This window comes from Coregonus clupeaformis, chromosome 10 (genome assembly GCF_020615455.1).
Source record: "Coregonus clupeaformis isolate EN_2021a chromosome 10, ASM2061545v1, whole genome shotgun sequence".
Lineage (NCBI taxonomy): Eukaryota > Metazoa > Chordata > Actinopteri > Salmoniformes > Salmonidae > Coregonus > Coregonus clupeaformis.
This window is the reverse complement of record NC_059201.1, coordinates 64319909-64339726: the sequence shown is the minus strand read 5'-3', so window position 1 is coordinate 64339726 and position 19818 is coordinate 64319909. Positions and strand designations below refer to the sequence as shown.

The 19818-nt window shown below is 47.2% G+C and overlaps 1 protein-coding gene across 10 annotated transcripts in view; it reads right to left on the bottom strand.

The window, feature by feature from the left end:
• Positions 1-19818, bottom strand: part of LOC121575663 (microtubule-associated protein 2) — an 87397-nt gene that overhangs the window by 2620 nt on the left and 64959 nt on the right. For 5 of the 10 annotated variants that reach the window (XM_045223183.1, XM_045223182.1, XM_045223181.1 and 2 more), the window contains 10 exons: positions 18233-19818; positions 17740-17940; positions 17329-17469; positions 13535-13590; positions 13130-13333; positions 11939-12059; positions 10210-10266; positions 8983-9142; positions 8602-8770; positions 558-650 (listed from right to left, as the gene is read on the bottom strand). The exon at positions 18233-19818 is cut by the window's right edge and continues 1375 nt beyond it. In XM_045223183.1, the coding sequence (XP_045079118.1) occupies positions 558-650; positions 8602-8770; positions 8983-9142; positions 10210-10266; positions 11939-12059; positions 13130-13333; positions 13535-13590; positions 17329-17469; positions 17740-17940; positions 18233-19818 (2788 nt within the window). The remainder of the gene's footprint in view (positions 1-557; positions 651-8601; positions 8771-8982; positions 9143-10209; positions 10267-11938; positions 12060-13129; positions 13334-13534; positions 13591-17328; positions 17470-17739; positions 17941-18232) is intronic. The other 5 variants (XM_045223184.1, XM_045223186.1, XM_045223190.1 and 2 more) reach the window with 5 other exon arrangements.

Genomic DNA, 19818 nt, shown 5'->3' with positions numbered 1-19818 from the left:
ACTGACATCACACAAGACAAAACTGACATCACACAAGACAAAACTGACATCACACAATCAACTGAAACCAGTCAATCTACCACAATCAACCAATTAATCTAGCACATCAAAGCAGTCAGAGAACAGGAGTTTTAATTGATCTTTAGTGTTTATTTTTAGTCAGTCCCTGATGCTAGATGAACAATAGGTGAGTGGGCCAGGTGTCCTTTGAGTGACGTTTTTGGCTGGTGTGACTGGATACATACAGTTAAAAGACTATGTTAGGAGAGTTTTCGATGACCCTGCATGCACAGACAGGGCACTGTACAGAAAACCACTATGAGGTTAGATTGCTGTGCTTTGTGCCAAGACTAAACTGAAAACTAAACTGAGTAATGAATATGATTAAAAAGCCAAATCGTCATGTCTTTATTAATCAAGACACAAAGCACAGCGATAGAAATCTCTGTCACAGTGATACCACGATTCACTACCATCCATGCTTATTGGTTAGTGAGTGAAAGTGAGGGAGGTTGGTTAGAGCAGGGTGTGTAAACACACTGTGTTGGGACACTCACGTTTCCCCCGGTGGGTGCGTACTGGATTTTGTCCAGGGAGCCACACTTAGACTGGACATGGCTAAAGTCCAGTTTAACACTTGGAATGAAGACCTGAGGACGACAGCATCCATACACTGTAATACTCTGACATTCATTCCTTTGTTTATTCGAATTTGTTAGTTCCGTGGTTTATTCGCTAGCTCGCCCATTCATTCATTCATTCATTCATTCATTCATTCATTCATTCATTCATTCATTCATTCATTCATTCATTCGTTCATTCATTCATTCATTCATTTACCTATTCATTCATTCATCCATCCATCCATTAATTAATTAATCCATAAATTAATCCATAAATTAATTAATTCATTAATTAACCCATCCATTCGTTCATTCACATGGGACTCCAATGCCATAGTAGGAGGACATAGTTGGAGGACATAGCAGGAGGACATAGTTGGAGGACATAGTTGGAGGACATAGCAGGAGGACATAGTAGGAGGACATAGTTGGAGGACATAGTAGGAGGACATAGTTGGAGGACATAGTAGGATGACATAGTTGGAGGACATAGTAGGAGGACATAGTAGGAGGACATAGTAGGAGGACATAGTAGGAGGACATAGTTGGAGGACATAGTTGGAGGACATAGTTGGAGGACATAGTTGGAGGACATAGTTGGAGGACATAGTTGGAGGACATAGTTGGAGGACATAGTAGGAGGACATAGTTGGAGGACATAGTTGGAGGACATAGTTGGAGGACATAGTAGGATGACATAGTAGGAGGACATTGATATAATATAATAGGAACGTGGGATATCAAAACGTTAATGTCGTTGTGACGTCATTCTGCTCCTCAAATGTACCCTGTTTTGAAGAGAATGACCGTGGTACATGAAGCACACACTCAATACAGACTGACTAACAGATCAAATACAGACTGACTAACAGATCAAATACAGACTGACTAACAGATCAAATACAGACTGACTAACAGATCAAATACAGACTGACTAACAGATCAAATACAGACTGACTAACAGATCAAATACAGACTGACTAACAGATCAAATACAGACTGACTAACAGATCAAATACAGACTGACTAACAGATCAAATACAGACTGACTAACAGATCAAATACAGACTGACTAACAGATCAAATACAGACTGACTAACAGATCAAATAGAGAAATCACACAGTAGCAATGAAACCAGAGGCAAGAAAAAGGACCGGGGAACCCGTCTGAAAGAAAGGCTTGAGAAAAAGCCAGATAAAAGAGAGGAAAATCAAGGTAGGAAAGGAGAGAAAGGAGAGAAAGCAAAGCAGTACATACACTGCCTCCACAGGGAGAGTGACACTGCCTCCACAGAGAGAGTGACACTGCCTCCACAGGGAGAGTGCTTCAGATTATCCTTCGATCCACACTTTGATGAAACACGACTGAAGTCCACCTTCTGGTTTAAAATCTAAATCTTCTTCCCCCAGTTTCTTCCCCCAAGCCATAAGACTCCTGAACAGCTAATCAAATGGCTACCCAGACTATTTGCATTGTCGTCCCCCCCCCCCCCACCACCCCCTCTTTTACACTGCTGCTACTCTCTGTTTATTATCTATGCACTTTAACTCTACCTACATGTACATATTACCTCAATTACCTCGACTAACCATTGCCGCTGCACATTGACTCTGTACCGGTACCCCCTGTATACAGCATCCCTACTGTTATTTTACTGCTGCTCTTTAATTATTTGTTATTTAAATTTTTTAGTTATCTATTTTTTACTTAACACTTATTTTTCTTAAAACTGCATTGTTGGTTAAGGGCTTGTAAGTAAGCATTTCACTGTAAGGTCTACACCGGTTGTATTCGGTGCATGTGACTGTCACGATCGTCTGAAGAAGCGGACCAATACGCAGCGCGTGGAGTGAACATGATGACTTTATTTAATAAAGCAACCACGAAAAACAACAAATGACGATCGTGAAGTCCTCTGTAACACTGACAGAACTTGGAACAAAAACCCACAATACCCACGAGAAAACACACAGTATAAATATGGCTCCCAATCAGAGATAACGAGCCGACAGCTGTCACTCGTTACCTCCGATTGGGAGTCACCTGAATAATCACGAACAATCACCACACATAGAAATGAAACAACCAGAATACCCAACATAGAAATACACCCAAACAAGGAAAATGAACAACCCTGGCTCAATAATAAAGTCCATGGAGCCAGAGTGTCACAGTACCCCCCCCTAAAGGTGCGCACTCCGGGCGCACCAGCATACAGTCTAGGGGAGGGTCTGGGTGGGCGTCTGTCCATGGTGGCGGTTCTGGTCCAGGTCGTGGTCCCCACCCCACCTTAGTCACTATCCGCTTCCGTAGCCCCCTCCACATGACCACCCCCCAACTAACCCCACCTGGATTAAGGGGCGGCACCGGACTAAGGGGCAGCACCGGACTTAGAGGCAGCACCGGACTAAGGGGCAGCACCGGACTAAGGGGCAGCACCGGGCTAAGGGGCAGCACCGGGCTAAGGGGCAGCACCGGGCTAAGGGGCAGCACCGGGCTAAGGGGCAGCACCGGACTAAGGGGCAGCACCGGGCTAAGGGACAGTACCTGACTAGCTGGCGGATCCTGGCTGGCTGGCTCAGGCGGATCCTGGCTGGACGGCTCTGGCGGATCCTGGCTGGCGGAAGGCTCTGGCTGATCCTGTCTGGCAGAAGGCTCTGGCTGATCCTGTCTGGCAGAAGGCTCTGGCTGATCCTGTCTGGCAGAAGGCTCTGGCTGATCCTGTCTGGCGGAAGGCTCTGGCTGATCCTGTCTGACGGAAGGCTCTGGCTGATCCTGTCTGACGGAAGGCTCTGGCTGATCCTGTCTGGCGGAAGGCTCTGGCTGATCCTGTCTGGCGGAAGGCTCTGGCTGATCCTGTCTGGCGGAAGGCTCTGGCTGATCCTGTCTGGCGGAAGGCTCTGGCTGATCCTGTCTGGCGGAGAGCTCTAGCGGCTCCGGTCTGGCGGACGGCTCTGAAGGCTCATGGCAGACGGGCGGCTTCGCAGGCTCAGTACAGACGGGCAGTTCAGACGGCGTTGGGCAGACGGACAGTTCAGACGGCGTTGGGCAGACGGGCAGTTCAGACGGCGTTGGGCAGACGGACAGTTCAGGCGCCGTTGGGCAGACGGGCAGTTCAGGCGCCGTTGGGCAGACGGGCAGTTCAGGCGCCGTTGGGCAGACGGGCAGTTCAGGCGCCGTTGGGCAGACGGGCAGTTCAGACGGCGTTGGGCAGACGGACAGTTCAGGCCCCGTTGGGCAGACGGCAGACTCTGGCCGTCTGAGGCGCACCGTAGGCCTGGTGCGTGGTGCCGGAACTGGAGTTACCGGGCTGAGGACACGCATCTCAGGGCTAGTGCGGGGAGAAGCAACAGGGCATGCTTGGCCCTGGGGACGCACCGTAGGCCTGATGCGTGGTGCCGGAACTGGAGGTACCGGGCTGAGGACACGCATCTCAGGGCTAGTGCGGGAAGCAGCAACAGGGCATGCTTGGCCCTGGGGACGCACCGTAGGCCTGATGCGTGGTGCCGGAACTGGAGGTACCGGGCTGAGGACACGCATCTCAGGGCTAGTGCGGGAAGCAGCAACAGGGCATGCTTGGCCCTGGGGACGCACATAAGGGCTAGTGCGGAGAGCCGGAACAGGGCATGCTGGACCCTGGGGACTCACATTAAGCCTAGTGCGGAGAGCAGCAACAGGACGCACAGGACTCGGGAGACACACAGGAGGCTTGGGGCGTGGTGTAGGCACTGGTGGGAAAGGGCTGGCGACGCGCACCGTATCCCTGGTGCGAGTGGCCGGAACAGGCCGGGCTGGGCTGGCGAAGCGCACCGTATCCCTGGTGCGAGTGGCCGGAACAGGCCGGGCCGGGCTGGCGAAGCGCACCGTATCCTTGGTGCGAGGGGTCGTAACAGGCCGGACCGTACTGGAGGCACACACCACTGGCTCTACCCCGGGAACTGGAACGGGCCGGACCGGACTGGATACACACCTCAGTCTCTCACGCCGTGCCTCTACATCTCCTTTCCCTACTTTGGCCAGTGACCCCGTAACCTGGTTGCCTCTTGAATTCGCCCCTTCTCTGCCTCCGTTAGCCCCGTCGTCCAAGCCATGTGCCCCCCCCAAAAAACTTTTTGGGGTTGCCTCTCGTCCTTCCAACGATGATGGCCCTGCTGACGCCGTTGCTCCTCTCTCGCCAGGGCCTTGATCTTCCCCCAAGGTCCCTTGCCCCCGAGCATGTCCTCCCAGGACCACGATTTGCCCACCTGGGCCATCGCCAGCCTCTCGAGCTCCTTACCAGGCGCTTCCTCCCATGTCCAGCTGTCTTGCTCCTGGACACGCTGCTTGGTCCTTCTATGGTGGGTTTTTCTGTCACGATCGTCTGAAGAAGCGGACCAATACGCAGCGCGTGGAGTGAACATGATGACTTTATTTAATAAAGCAACCACGAAAAACAACAAATGACGATCGTGAAGTCCTCTGTAACACTGACAGAACTTGGAACAAAAACCCACAATACCCACGAGAAAACACACAGTATAAATATGGCTCCCAATCAGAGATAACGAGCCGACAGCTGTCACTCGTTACCTCCGATTGGGAGTCACCTGAATAATCACGAACAATCACCACACATAGAAATGAAACAACCAGAATACCCAACATAGAAATACACCCAAACAAGGAAAATGAACAACCCTGGCTCAATAATAAAGTCCATGGAGCCAGAGTGTCACAGTGACAAATAAATTGTGATTAGATTAGCTTAAAAAAAATCACAAACCAACAAAAGAACGCATATGCCTCTTTATAAAATGTGTGAATAGCTCAATGTGTAATTTTAGTTTTATCAATTTTATTGTCATTTAGCAGACACTTTTCCAGAGCGACTTACATGAGCAATTAAGGTTAAATGCCTTCCTCAAGGGCAAGTCGACAGATTTTTCACATAGTTGGCTCAGGGATATGAACCAGCAACCTTTGAGTTACTGTCCCAACGCTCTTAACCGCTAGGCTACCTGCCGCCCGGTACTTGCGTTTACATTAGTATGTACAGTATCTGTATATTGATATTTATTTGGAATGATAATCATATACATTGAGTGTACAAAACATTAAGAACAACATGACATAGACTGACCAGGTGAATCCAGGTGAAAGCTACGATTCCTTATTGATGTCACTTGTTAAATCCACTTCAATCAGTGTAGAGGAAGGGGAGGAAACAAGTTAAAGAAGGATTTTTTAGCCTTGAGACAATTGAGACATGGATTGTTTATGTGTGCCATTCAGACGGTGAATGGGCAAGACAAAACATTTAAGTGCCATTAAACGGGGTATGGTAGCAACACTGCTGGGTTTTTCACGCTCAACAGTTTCCCGTGTGTATCAAGAATGGTCCACCACCCAAAGGACATCCAGCCAACTTGACACAACTGTGGGAAGCATTGGAGTCAACATGGGCCAGCATCCCTGTGGAACGCTTTCGACACCTTGTAGAGTCCATGCCCCGACGACTTGAGGCAGTTCTGAGGGCAGAACAGCCTCAACTCAATATTAGGAAGGTGTTCTTAATGTTTTGTACACTCAGTGTATATGTGACGGATGGTCATGCAGTGCTTAGTGTAATGGTTTCCGTAAAAAAACGAATCATTGTCTGAAATACAGGACTGGCAAGACCTATACCGTGTAGCGATCACAAGGGACGTGTCAACCATAAGACATGAGTCAATGAGTGAACACAAGCTGGTATGTCTCTGGAAAGGAGAACCCTGGCCTACAGACCTAGTCTTTCATTAACCAGACTCTGACCTGGATTCTCCTGTCACCTGAGGACACACACGTGTGTGCCAATTAAACGCAGACACACACACACAAGTGGGAATACACACAGTCAAACGCATCCTTAAATACACACACACATGCACCAGTGCTTTGCACCTAAAGCTGCTAAAACACGACCATCTCTACAAGGTCAGTCAATGTCAAAGAGCCAGAGTTTCTAAATATGGTTCCTAAATAGCTGTCTACAGCAAATACAAGTGGGTGGACTCATAGATGGGTTACAGATCACCACAAAATATTGCAGTGAAATCACTGCACCAAAATAGAGATGTTCCATTGGAAGATAGAATGTTTTGGATTAATTATGAGATTAACCAATTATTCTGTGATTATTCTGTTTCATTACGTTTTCTAATCTTCACTGAGGCTGGGTGTTCTTGTCACAACTTCCTCTGAAGCTGCCTCCTCTCCTGGTTCGGGCAGGCTTCGGCGTTCGTCGCCACCGGCCTTCTAGCCACTGCCGCTCCTCATCTCATCATTCCATTTGTTTTGTCTTGTTTATTACACACACCTGGTTCATATCCCCTCATTAGTACGTGTATAAGTGTTCCCTCTGCCCCCTTGTCCTTGTGGGTGATTGTTTCTTGAGAGGAGAGCGTAGCTCAGTTGAGCGCCATGTATTTTGTATTGCCGGGGGATATTTTCCCTGTGTGCCTGTTTTGCGCACTGGACTGTTTGACGCATTTCTGCGTAACTCTGCATTTCTGCGTAACTCTGTATTCCGGAATAAACTCAGTATTCTGTGATTTACCCTCCTGCGCCTGACTTCAAATCACCCATCACAGTTCTATACTGAAGCCCTGAGCCTTCGTCCTGTCTGCAACACCAGACTTGAGCTCATTAAACTCAGCCCTGTCTTTCACTCCTCTCACAGAACAAAGGTCATTCAACATCATGGACGAAAACTAACCTCCATAGCCAATAGAGATTCTTCATTCATTATGAGAGGGCCTTGTGAAAGGTTTATATAACAGCAAATACTGTATGTCTGTTTTAGGCTCAGCTTGCTTGTTAAATATGTACACAATGAGTGAGTGAGTGAGTGAGTGAGTGAGTGAGTGAGTGAGTGAGTGAGTGAGTGAGTGAGTGAGTGAGTGTTATCTGCTTGAGCTAAAGACCTCTCTGGCTAACGCCGTCTGTCAGAGTAGGGAATGAGGAAGAAACTACCACAAGAACACAGCCACTGGTACTTGTGTGTAGGCTATTTCCCTGCCTTAATGTCACGTACATCCTGGTCTCAGATCTGTTTTTGCTGTATAGGCAACTCCCATTGTTGTCATGGTAAACAGGGCCGGACAAACTTCTTTTTAAGAAAGCAGATTTTTTTGGGGGGGGAAACCATTTAACTTTTCAACACATTTTTGCCATGGTGCAGAGAGAAGCATTTGAAGTTGTATAATGCTATTCTACACATCTTGTCATGAGGCTGAGAGAACATTTAGCAGTTTTAAAGCTAATTACCTCCAATTCGACACATTTTGCCATTGCTTGTGACGTGCTAACTGGGGGGCCCCCGACCTCAAGGGGGCACCCAACCCATTTGTTTTTTACTGTTTCGGTAATCCTGGCCTGATTCCAAACTATGAAAGGAGTTGGTAAGACAGCACAAACAGATCTAGAACAAGGCTAGCTGTACACTTCCATGAAGCTGAAATGACTACAGACTGGGGTCTTTAGTTTATGGCTTCTGGTTCAAATCCACCTCTCCTTATCATGCCAGAGGTCAAACAACCCTCAACCAATCAGACCAGAGGGCAAACAACTCTCAACCAATCGGACCAGAGGGTAAACAACCCTTGACCAATGAGAAGGTGAGGGTAAACATTTGCTTTGGCAGAGATGGAGATACAGCACATACAGGGAGTGGGAGACTGAGAATGTGGGCGGGCTGGTGCAACGTAGAAGGACTAGAGACAGATGCTTCATGATGAAGAGGAGAGAAATGAGGAGAGGAGAGGAGAGTGGTGGTTAGAGGACAGTCAGCAGAGAGAGGGAGGCAGCCACTGTAGAACAGAGAAAGAGAGAGGTGGGGGGAGAAGAGAGAGAGAGAGCGAGAGAGAAAGAGAGAAAGAGAAACAGACAGAGACAAGACTGGTGACCACAGTGGTATTCAACACAGGCCATATCCCCTATGCTGAGTGGTTTCCATCTCACCTGTCCACCTTTGGGCTGGTACTTCATGTTGTCTGTGGAGCCGATCTTGGACTTGATGTTCTTCAGGTCGGGCAGGGGCTGGTTGAGGACGCGCAGCTGCTTGGGAGTGGTGGAGGGTGACTTGGGCGGCGTGCGGATCACAGCAAACTTCTTCTCCTGAGTGAGGAGGCTGAATAGAACAACAGAACAACTATATTGTCTACTTTCTTGCAGAGAAATGTCATTTTGTTATGTCATTTTGCTTACAAACCCAAATCCCTGAGACACACACACGTATGCAAGCATGCACGCACACACACACAAGCTTTCATGGTCTATGTGGGATTCGAACCGGTGACCCTCTGGTTGCTGGCCCACTTCTCTAACGTCTAGACTACCAACCTGAGAGACTTGGGTGTGTGGCTGCCGGGGGTGCGACTCCCAGGGGTGCGGCAGGAGTAGCTGGGTGGGGTGCCTGGGGTGACCGCTGTGGAGCCGGGGGTGTGGGGGGTGGAGGCTCCGCTCCGGGCCGAACGGGAACGAGCCGACGAGTTTGTGCCGGCTGGGTGGGAAACAGAGAGGTAACAGAGGTCAGGGAGGAACTGTGACAGAGACAGGAGACAGGAGACAGGAGACAGAGAGACAGAGAGACAGAGAGACACAGAGAGAGAGAGAGAGAGAGAGAGACAGAGAGAGAGAGACAGAAACAGAGAGAGAGAGAGAGAGAGAGAGAGAGAGAGAGAGAGAGAGAGAGAGAGAGAGAGAGAGAGAGAGAGAGAGAGAGAGAGAGAGAGACAGAAACAGAGAGAGAGAGAGAGAGAGAGAGAGAGAGAGAGAGAGAGAGAGAGAGACAGAAACAGAGAGAGAGAGAGAGAGAGAGAGAGAGAGAGAGAGAGAGAGAGAGAGAGAGAGAGACAGAAACAGAGAGAGAGAGAGAGAGAGACAGAAACAGAGAGAGAGAGAGAGAGAGAGAGAGAGAGAGAGAGGGCAGCTTTGTCTCCTGAATGGACTCATGTCTGATGAGCAGAGTAATGACACACAACTTCAACTTGATGGCAAACACTACCTTGACAAACAAGACCTTGACACCAAGTAGCTGAGACGGAATAAAACTAAAACAGAACACAATGAAGCAGGCTGGCAAAATAACCCAATAACTATACAGCATGAATGATTGTGATGCATTTGCTAGCAGCTAGGACATAATACATAATACTTTTACATAATACTTTTACAGACTTCCTCAATAAGACAAAACAAAATGGCTGATTGATAAACATGCAGACAGAGCTCGCGTTCCCCTGCTTAGACGTTGCATGTATCAACCAATGGCTGCGTGCCACATCATTGACTTTGCCGTTGGGCACCAGACTGCTATAAGATATGATGTGGTTAGCTGATAAGTAAAATACCTTTGATCTGGCATGCATCAGCAACGTCTTAGCAGGCGAACAGGACCAAAGCTAGTGAGAGACAGCCAGGGCGTGGTGTGGATGACAGAGTAAAATCTATCAAAGCTAGTGAGAGACAGCCAGGGCGTGGTGTGGATGACAGAGTGTATCTATCAAAGCTAGTGAGAGACAGCCAGGGCGTGGTGTGGATGACAGAATGGATCTATCTGTGATCTACCTGCGATACTAGGGGACCTCCCAGACCTGTGCTCCCCTCTGGGCTCAGTTTGAATCGCTACAGGGAGAAGAGGGAGGAGTAGGAGGAGTTAGAGGAGAAAAGGAGGAGGAGTTAGAGGAGGAGGAGGAGGAGAGGGAGGAGGAGAGGGAGGAGGAGGAGGAGTTAGATGAGAAGAGGAGGAGTTAGATGATAAGAGGAGGAGGGGTTAGAGGAGGAGGAGGAGTTAGAGGAGAAGAGGAGAAGTTAGAGGAGAAGAGGAGGAGGAGTTAGAGGAGTGAAGGGGATAGAATAGTTGTTGAGTTAAGAGAGAAACAGAGTTGAGTTGAGGAGAGGATAGGATAGTTGTTGAGTTAAGAGAGAAACAGAGTTGAGTTGAGTTGAGGAGAGGATAGTTGTTGAGTTAAGAGAGAAACAGAGTTGAGGATAGTTGTTGAGTTAAGAGAGAAACAGAGTTGAGTTGAGGAGAGGATAGTTGTTGAGTTAAGAGAGAAACAGAGTTGAGTTGAGGAGAGGATAGTTGTTGAGTTAAGAGAGAAACAGAGTTAAGGAGAGGATAGTTGTTGAGTTAAGAGAGAAACAGAGTTGAGTTGAGTTGAGGAGAGGATAGTTGTTGAGTTAAGAGAGAAACAGAGTTGAGGATAGTTGTTGAGTTAAGAGAGAAACAGAGTTGAGTTGAGGAGAGGATAGTTGTTGAGTTAAGAGAGAAACAGAGTTGAGTTGAGGAAAGGATAGTTGTTGAGTTAAGAGAGAAACAGAGTTGAGGATAGTTGTTGAGTTAAGAGAGAAACAGAGTTGAGTTGAGGAGAGTTGTTGAGTTAAGAGAGAAACAGAGTTGAGTTAAGGAGAGGATAGTTGTTGAGTTAAGAGAGAAACAGAGTTGAGTAGAGGAGAGGATAATTGTTGAGTTAAGAGAGAAACAGAGTTGAGTTGAGGAGAGGATAGTTGTTGAGTTAAGAGAGAAACAGAGTTGAGTAGAGGAGAGGATAGTTGTTGAGTTAAGAGAGAAACAGAGTTGAGTAGAGGAGAGGATAGTTGTTGAGTTAAGAGAGAAACAGAGTTAAGGAGAGGATAGTTGTTGAGTTAAGAGAGAAACAGAGTTGAGTTGAGGAGAGGATAGTTGTTGAGTTAAGAGAGAAACAGAGTTGAGTTGAGGAGAGGATAGTTGTTGAGTTAAGAGAGAAACAGAGTTGAGGATAGTTGTTGAGTTAAGAGAGAAACAGAGTTGAGTTGAGGAGAGGAGAGTTGTTGAGTTAAGAGAGAAACAGAGTTGAGTTAAGGAGAGGATAGTTGTTGAGTTAAGAGAGAAACAGAGTTGAGTAGAGGAGAGGATAGTTGTTGAGTTAAGAGAGAAATAGAGTTGAGTTGAGGAGAGGATAGTTGTTGAGTTAAGAGAGAAACAGAGTTGAGTTAAGGAGAGGATAGTTGTTGAGTTAAGAGAGAAACAGAGTTGAGTTGAGGAGAGTATTAGATAGCGGTCACAGAAAATATTGATTGTTGTTAGCTGTACGGGATATTTTCAAGACTTGTGAAAAGGGAAAGCACGTACTAAGAGAGGACAGGGTGTCTTTACACATAGTATCATCAACAGATTCAATAGCAAATGTGCTATACTGTTCTGTCTAATGCGTGGTTATTGGTGGTGAAATGTGATCATACTGGTTAATATGGCAGTATTTCATCTGTCTGAAGAAACAGCGTGTGGAGGTGTGTGGAGGGGAGGGTTACTTACAGGTGGGCCTGCGGGGTGCAGGGCTGGTGTTGTCCTGCTCTGCTGGGGGGGCACGGCGGGGCAGGGAGGAGGCAGGCCTGGGCAGAGAGGACCTCTTTTCTGGGCTCCGGTAGGTACCCTCCTGTCACACACAACATACAGTACATGTATGAGCACTTAACAGACACGGATACAAACACATGCCATAGATCTAACAACGACCTACCGACAACACTTGAATGCTGAGAACTAAATTAAACCGCTTGTAATACCCAATTGTGTGGTTGTGAGAATTAATGGACAAAAAACGAACAAACATCTCTGACATTACCAATATGGAATGAATTGCACCTATACAGACTGCACGATAAGGAAGGAGGGAGGGTACTGCTGTAAAGGGTGTGTACTGCACGATAAGGAAGGAGGGAGGGTACTGCTGTAAAGGGTGTGTACTGCACGATAAGGAAGGAGGGAGGGTACTGCTCTAAAGGGTGTGTACTGCACGATAAGGAAGGAGGGAGGGTACTGCTGTAAAGGGTGTGTACTGCACGATAAGGAAGGAGGGAGGGTACTGCTGTAAAGGGTGTGTACTGCACGATAAGGAAGGAGGGAGGGTACTGCTCTAAAGGGTGTGTACTGCATGATAAGGAAGGAGGGAGGGTACTGCTGTAAAGGGTGTGTACTGCACGATAAGGAAGGAGGGAGGGTACTGCTCTAAAGGGTGTGTACTGCACGATAAGGAAGGAGGGAGGGTACTGCTGTAAAGGGTGTGTACTGCATGATAAGGAAGGAGGGAGGGTACTGCTGTAAAGGGTGTGTACTGCATGATAAGGAAGGAGGGAGGGTACTGCTCTAAAGGGTGTGTACTGCACGATAAGGAAGGAGGGAGGGTACTGCTGTAAAGGGTGTGTACTGCACGATAAGGAAGAAGGGAGGGTACTGCTCTAAAGGGTGTGTACTGCACGATAAGGAAGGAGGGAGGGTACTGCTCTAAAGGGTGTGTACTGCACGATAAGGAAGGAGGGAGGGTACTGCTCTAAAGGGTGTGTACTGCACGATAAGGAAGAAGGGAGGGTACTGCTCTAAAGGGTGTGTACTGCACGATAAGGAAGGAGGGAGGGTACTGCTCTAAAGGGTGTGTACTGCACGATAAGGAAGGAGGGAGGGTACTGCTCTAAAGGGTGTGTATTTTCCTTTGCCCCTCCTCCTTACCTTCTCTTCCCTCCGCCCCCGCCTCTGCAGTGAGGGGGAGGGGGAGTTTCTTCCCGAGCATGCGGAGGAGGGGCGTGGCCCGCATAAATCCGCCTCCACTAAGGGTTTGCTTTTAGTGTGGGAGCATGCAGAGTTGGGCCTGGGAGACAGGTCCTCTAGCCCCCTGGTTAGTCGATGGTTTTTTAAGGCAGTGCGTGTGAGGCTCTAGACGGTAGCCATGGCAACACAGGTAGGATGAACGCATGGCATGCAGGACAGACAGAGAGATGGACAAATAATAGACAGAATGACAGACAGGAGATGAGCGATGGGAAAATAATGAAATATAAAGACAGAAAACATATCGGAGGTGGGATGTCAGTGACAACAGAATGTGACATCGGTATGTTATACATTATTACTTACAGAGGTCCTTTCCCGGGATTGGTGGGCCACATTAAGAGGCTGCCGGTCCTCCATGGCTGAGGAGAGAGAGAGAGAGAGAGAGAGAAAGAGGGAGGAGAGAGAGAGAGAGAGAGAGGGAAGAGAGAGAGAGAGGGGGAGGAGAGAGAGAGAGAGAGGGGGGGAGGAGAGAGAGAGAGAGAGAGAGAGAGAGAGAGAGAGAGAGAGAGAGAGAGAGAGAGAGAGAGAGAGAGAGAGGGGGGGTGGAGGAGAGAGAGAGAGAGAGAGAGAGAGAGAGAGAGAGAGAGAGAGAGAGGGAAGAGAGAGAGAGAGAGAGAGAGAGAGGGGGGGGAGAGAGAGAGAGAGAGAGAGAGAGAGAGAGAGAGAGAGAGAGAGAGAGAGAGAGAGAGAGAGAGAATAAACTGTCAGAGCTAGGCCAGCAGAGGGCGATATCAGCCAACAGAAACGCACAGCGGCCGCAATGAGTTGAGCGAATGCAGCAGATGCAGATACCAGAGAACAGAGTACAACCCATAAATGATCTCAAACACTCGAACACACACACAGTCCACACACACAGCCAGTGCAATCTATCTTTAACCACTGAAGCAGAAAACCTCCTAATACAGAACTGATGCATTCTTATTGCAAATCTTGAAGGAAGCATTTCTGTCAGGCTTATTTGTTCCTGACCAAATTCACCCATATTTCAGTTCACACAGCAGCACCCCAGTCAGACACCTGCCAATCACTTCCACCAAACAGAAGAGCAAGGTATAGTACTGTGGCTCAATACAAAACCATCCAAGCTAGCACATTGGTTCCTTGGAAGTTGTGGGAACGTACATTTTTGGTTTCCCATTGGTTCTGGGAAAGAAGCCATAAGTATTCTGACTGGTAAAACTGAGCGTTTTTTTAATGTTCAGAGAACGGAAGTGAACATTTGCCTGTTCTGGGAACGTACATTTTAAAAACGAAAGTTTTCCTGAGAGGTTGTATTTACGCTCTGAGAATGAAAACTATAGGTTATTTGGAGGTTTTTTAATAATTTCCTTAAAACTTTCACTGAATGTTTCAATAGGCTTTTAATAACACTGCTAGCTTAGTTTGGGTTAACTTTTTGGAACTCCAAGCACATATAGAAATTAATTTCCTAAGCATTAATCATGCAAACACCTTTATTGTGACATTGAATCAGTGAGATTTGAACCTATGATCTTCTGTTCTCTATCCATGGAATTAGTCCACTGCGCCACCAGGATGTAGCTAGAATGCCATGTTTTGTTTTACTCATAGAAAGCTGGTAATTTTAGTCTATTCAAACAGACCCCATTACAAAGGAAAGAAGCACTCATTAACCTCAGGTGTGGCAAATTAGTGGGCGCGGCCAACACACCTGAACACACAAAACAAGATAGAGGATAGAGAGAGTTTTATTGATGCTGAGAACGGAATGCATATGTTTTAAAATAACATTCTTTGATCTCTAAAGTTGTCGTGTGGTTTTTATGGAATGTTTTCTTAACATTTTCTGAACAATTTTAGAACATGACTTTAAATAGAACCATGAGTAAACCTGTAGGAAACGTTATGCTGAAGTACTGAAATTCCCACATACAGTGGGGGAAAAAAGTATTTAGTCAGCCACCAATTGTGCAAGTTCTCCCACTTAAAAAGATGAGAGAGGCCTGTAATTTTCATCATAGGTACATGTCAACTATAACAGACAAAATGAGAAAAAAAAATCCAGAAAATCACATTGTAGAATTTTTTATGAATTTATTTGCAAATTATGGTGGAAAATAAGTATTTGGTCAATAACAAAAGTTTCTCAATACTTTGTTATATACCCTTTGCTGGCAATGACACAGGTCAAACGTTTTCTGTAAGTCTTCACAAGGTTTTCACACACTGTTGCTGGTATTTTGGCCCATTCCTCCATGCAGATCTCCTCTAGAGCAGTGATGTTTTGGGGCTGTCGCTGGGCAACACAGACTTTCAACTCCCTCCAAAGATTTTCTATGGGGTTGAGATCTGGAGACTGGCTAGGCCACTCCAGGACCTTGAAATGCTTCTTACGAAGCCACTCCTTCGTTGCCCGGGCGGTGTGTTTGGGATCATTGTCATGCTGAAAGACCCAGCCACGTTTAATCTTCAATGCCCTTGCTGATGGAAGGAGGTTTTCACTCAAAATCTCACGATACATGGCCCCATTCATTCTTTCCTTTACACGGATCAGTCGTCCTGGTCCCTTTGCAGAAAAACAGCCCCAAAGCATGATGTTTCCACCCCCATGCTTCACAGTAGGTATGGTGTTCTTTGGATGCAACTCAGCATTCTTTGTCCTCCAAACACGACGAGTTGAGTTTTTACCAAAAAGTTCTATTTTGGTTTCATCTGACCATATGACATTCTCCCAATCCTCTTCTGGATCATCCAAATGCACTCTAGCAAACTTCAGACGGGCCTGGACATGTACTGGCTTAAGCAGGGGGACATGTTTGGAACTGCAGGATTTGAGTCCCTGGCGGCGTAGTGTGTTACTGATGGTAGGCTTTGTTACTTTGGTCCCAGCTCTCTGCAGGTCATTCACTAGGTCCCCCCGTGTGGTTCTGGGATTTTTGCTCACCGTTCTTGTGATCATTTTGACCCCAAGGGGTGAGATCTTGCGTGGAGCCCCAGATCGAGGGAGATTATCAGTGGTCTTGTATGTATTCCATTTCCTAATAATTGCTCCCACAGTTGATTTCTTCAAACCAAGCTGCTTACCTATTGCAGATTCAGTCTTCCCAGCCTGGTGCAGGTCTACAATTTTGTTTCTGGTGTCCTTTGACAGCTCTTTGGTCTTGGCCATAGTGGAGTTTGGAGTGTGACTGTTTGAGGTTGTGGACAGGTGTCTTTTATACTGATAACAAGTTCAAACAGGTGCCATTAATACAGGTAACGAGTGGAGGACAGAGGAGCCTCTTAAAGAAGAAGTTACAGGTCTGAGAGAGCCAGAAATCTTGCTTGTTTGTAGGTGACCAAATACTTATTTTCCACCATAATTTACAAATAAATTCATTAAAAATCCTACAATGTGATTTTCTGGATTTTTTTTCCTCATTTTGTCTGTCATAGTTGACGTGTACCTATTATGAAAATTACAGGCCTCTCTCATCTTTTTAAGTGTGAGAACTTGCACAATTGGTGGCTGACTAAATACTTTATTTCCGCACTATAGGAATGTTATTTCTTAATGTTCTCTGAACTATTTAAAAACATTCCCAATGTCAAACCAGTTAGAGAACGTTCCTAGAACATTACCTACATTGAAATGAAATGTAACCATGTTTGAACTTTTAGGAAACGTTCTGTTAAAGTAATGCAATACCAAGAAAATAACGTTTTTTTTGGTCAAATTCCTTAAATGTGCTGAGAATGTTCCGAAGCCAAGCAACTATCCTGCACCATTCCCAGAACTTTGAGGGAAGGTTGTATGCTCTCACCAAGCTCTAAGAAACATATGGTTTTCAGAACGTTATGTGCTAGCTGGGATAGTAGCACATGGTCCTCGCAAAGCACAACCATAGTAGCACATTGTCCTCACAAAGCACAACCACTCCCCAAACATGGAGCTTACAGCTTGGATGAGCATAATGCAACATGATCTCATGATTCTCAAAAACAAAACATAATGACCAATACAGTAATAAAATGGGAGAAGAAAAACTATGAACAACAGAGAAACATCTAGAGATGGGTCTGCAGTGCACATTATGTTTTTGGCCAGCTACATTGCATCGGTTTCGCTGTTGTGAGGACGGTAGGTAGGTCACCTGGTGGCTTGCATCTAGCAGAGCCGTGGTGCGAAGCAGGTCTAGATTGTCTGAATGTAGCAGCTTTGACTACACTCCTCCGAGTGGGAGAGCGACTCTGGAGGACTGATACCTTACACTGTTCAGTTCTCTTCGTCCCCGCTAGCAGAGAGGGAAGACAGGGTTAACAACAGGAAGGAAGTGGACATCTGTTATAGCATGGTACAATTCCCATTTAACCAACACACAGTATGGGTCTCAAGACCTCGAAGAGGTGATAACATTGTCATTTACAAATTGTGTAATAAAACTAAACCAAATCCCTCCCAGTTTAAAAGACGTCCATTACAGAAGTGATGTTCAGTAGTACCACAGATATATCCAGTAAATAACAGAACAACATGGACAATCTAACATTCTAGAACTAGAAACCTTTCTTCTTCTTCTCCTCCTCCTTCGGACGACGACTGATGGGCTCTCTGCGGGTGGGTTTGCGCTCGGGGGTGGAGACGCGCCCCTGTCCTCTGCCGGGGGGTCGTTTATTAGAGGGTCTCTCTACCAGGGGAGTCTTGACAGGACTCTGTGTTTTGGGCAGAGCTTCAATCTGCTCTGTCATTAGGCTTCTGTCATCATCTGTAGCATAGGGAGTGAGATAGGACAGGAGGGCTAAGCCCACATACACCGGGCCCATATGTCCTATGTTGCACATGATCTATATTGAATAGAATGGACCATCTGTGTATAAAGTACATTTGAAGATTTCCACGATATAGATTGTGTATTGTTGTTCATAGTCCAGTTAAGACGCTTGTTTGTTGTTGTTAATAACACTTAAATGTGTGAGTTACGCAATGGAGACAAAAAACATGTGAAGCTAATATTTTGCATTTGCATTTTAGTAATTGCATGCACGATTTGGGACTACTACCTTGAGAGTCCACCCAGCCACTGTCGGTGTCTAACATGGAGACATCCATGGTGGTCTCGTCGTGAGTGGTGGTCTCGTCGGTCTGGCTCTGCAGTACGTCTGAGGTCTCCGTCTCCTGCCCCACCTCACCGGACTCCTCCTCCTCCTGCAGCACCACCCCTTCTTTATCCTCCACTTCATTCTTCTCTTCCTCCTGTCCGTCGAGGGTTTGTGGCTGGTCTTTGTCAGAGCAGGCAGATAGATGAGAGATGTGATCGGCATAATCCCCTTCATCAATGGTTGGGGCAGTAGCATCACATGATTCGTCATCCGCAGAAACAGTAATCTCCAAGTCTTTAGGATTTTCAACAATCACCTCCTCTGCCCCATCCACCACCCTCACCTCTTCTGCCATCTCCTCCTGCTTCTCCACAGGGTGACTCTCCTGCTCTTTCTCCTTGAGCAGTACAGGAGGGCCTTCAACCTCCTCCAAGACTTCCTCAGCTACTTCTATATCGTCTTCCTCCTCTTCCTCAACCTGTGCCTGAGGTATGACTATAACTGGAGAACTTACAGAAACCCTTTTCTCTGGACTTTTCTCTTGTTGTTGCTCTGTGGCTTCCTCCACTTCCGCAGTGCTCACGTTAGAGGGTGTTGGTGATGTTTCTTCGGCTTTGGTCTTGCCCTCTTCTTTTGGAACGGCAGCCTCCGCTGGTACTGTTGACGCCTCTGGTTCGCTTTCACGCTTCTTCTCCTGCGCATTGATGATCTCCACTAATGATTCTGGTGATGATGTCACGGGTCTTTCTTTCTTTTCTCTCTCTGGTCCTTGAACATCCTTTGGCTGTACGTCTTCAACAGCGTCCTGATGGTCTGGGTCTGAGTTCTCCTCCACTTCCTCCATCTCTGGCTTTTCATGACCAGTCTTCTGACTCTTCCCAATCCTTGCTGACGCCACCTCTGCTTTGACTTCCGCTGTGGTTTCCTCAGCTTTGGTTCCCTCCACAGTGGCAGCCTTTTTTGCTGGAGACTCAGGGGTCGCACGAAGCTTGGCGTCCTTCGCCTCAGTGCCGAAAGTAAATGCGAAGTCTGGTGGGATGGGGGACGCTTCTCTGGAGAGGTCCTGCTCCAACTCCACCTCAGGAATGGCTTGGGTTTTGATGTCCCCAGGAAGACCGCTCTCAAGTCGGAACTCTGTCAGTTTGTCTTTGGATGGAGCCACAGGGATCCTCAGACGATCCGGTTTGACACCTGCCGTGACAGCTCTTTCAAGCACCAAAGTTGGCTTAACCGTTCCTCCAACCGAATCCTCTGCCTGGTTTGGTTTTTGCGGTGCCACCTTTTGCTCGCCCTCTTCCGCAATGGCTCCCAGTTCCTCGTCACTGTCCCCTTCGGTCACTGTGGGAAACCGTTGGTGTGGGGAGCCCACTGGGCTGTGCAGGTCGGCAGGCGAGGGCATGGGACCAGAGTACTCACTAAACACACAGTAACCACGCTCCTCCTGCTGGCTCTCTCCTCCATCCACCACCTTGGGCGTCTGCTGGTTCCCCAGTACCAGCTTGGCCAGAGAACTGCCCACCAGAGCAGCAGACGGACAGGCAGGG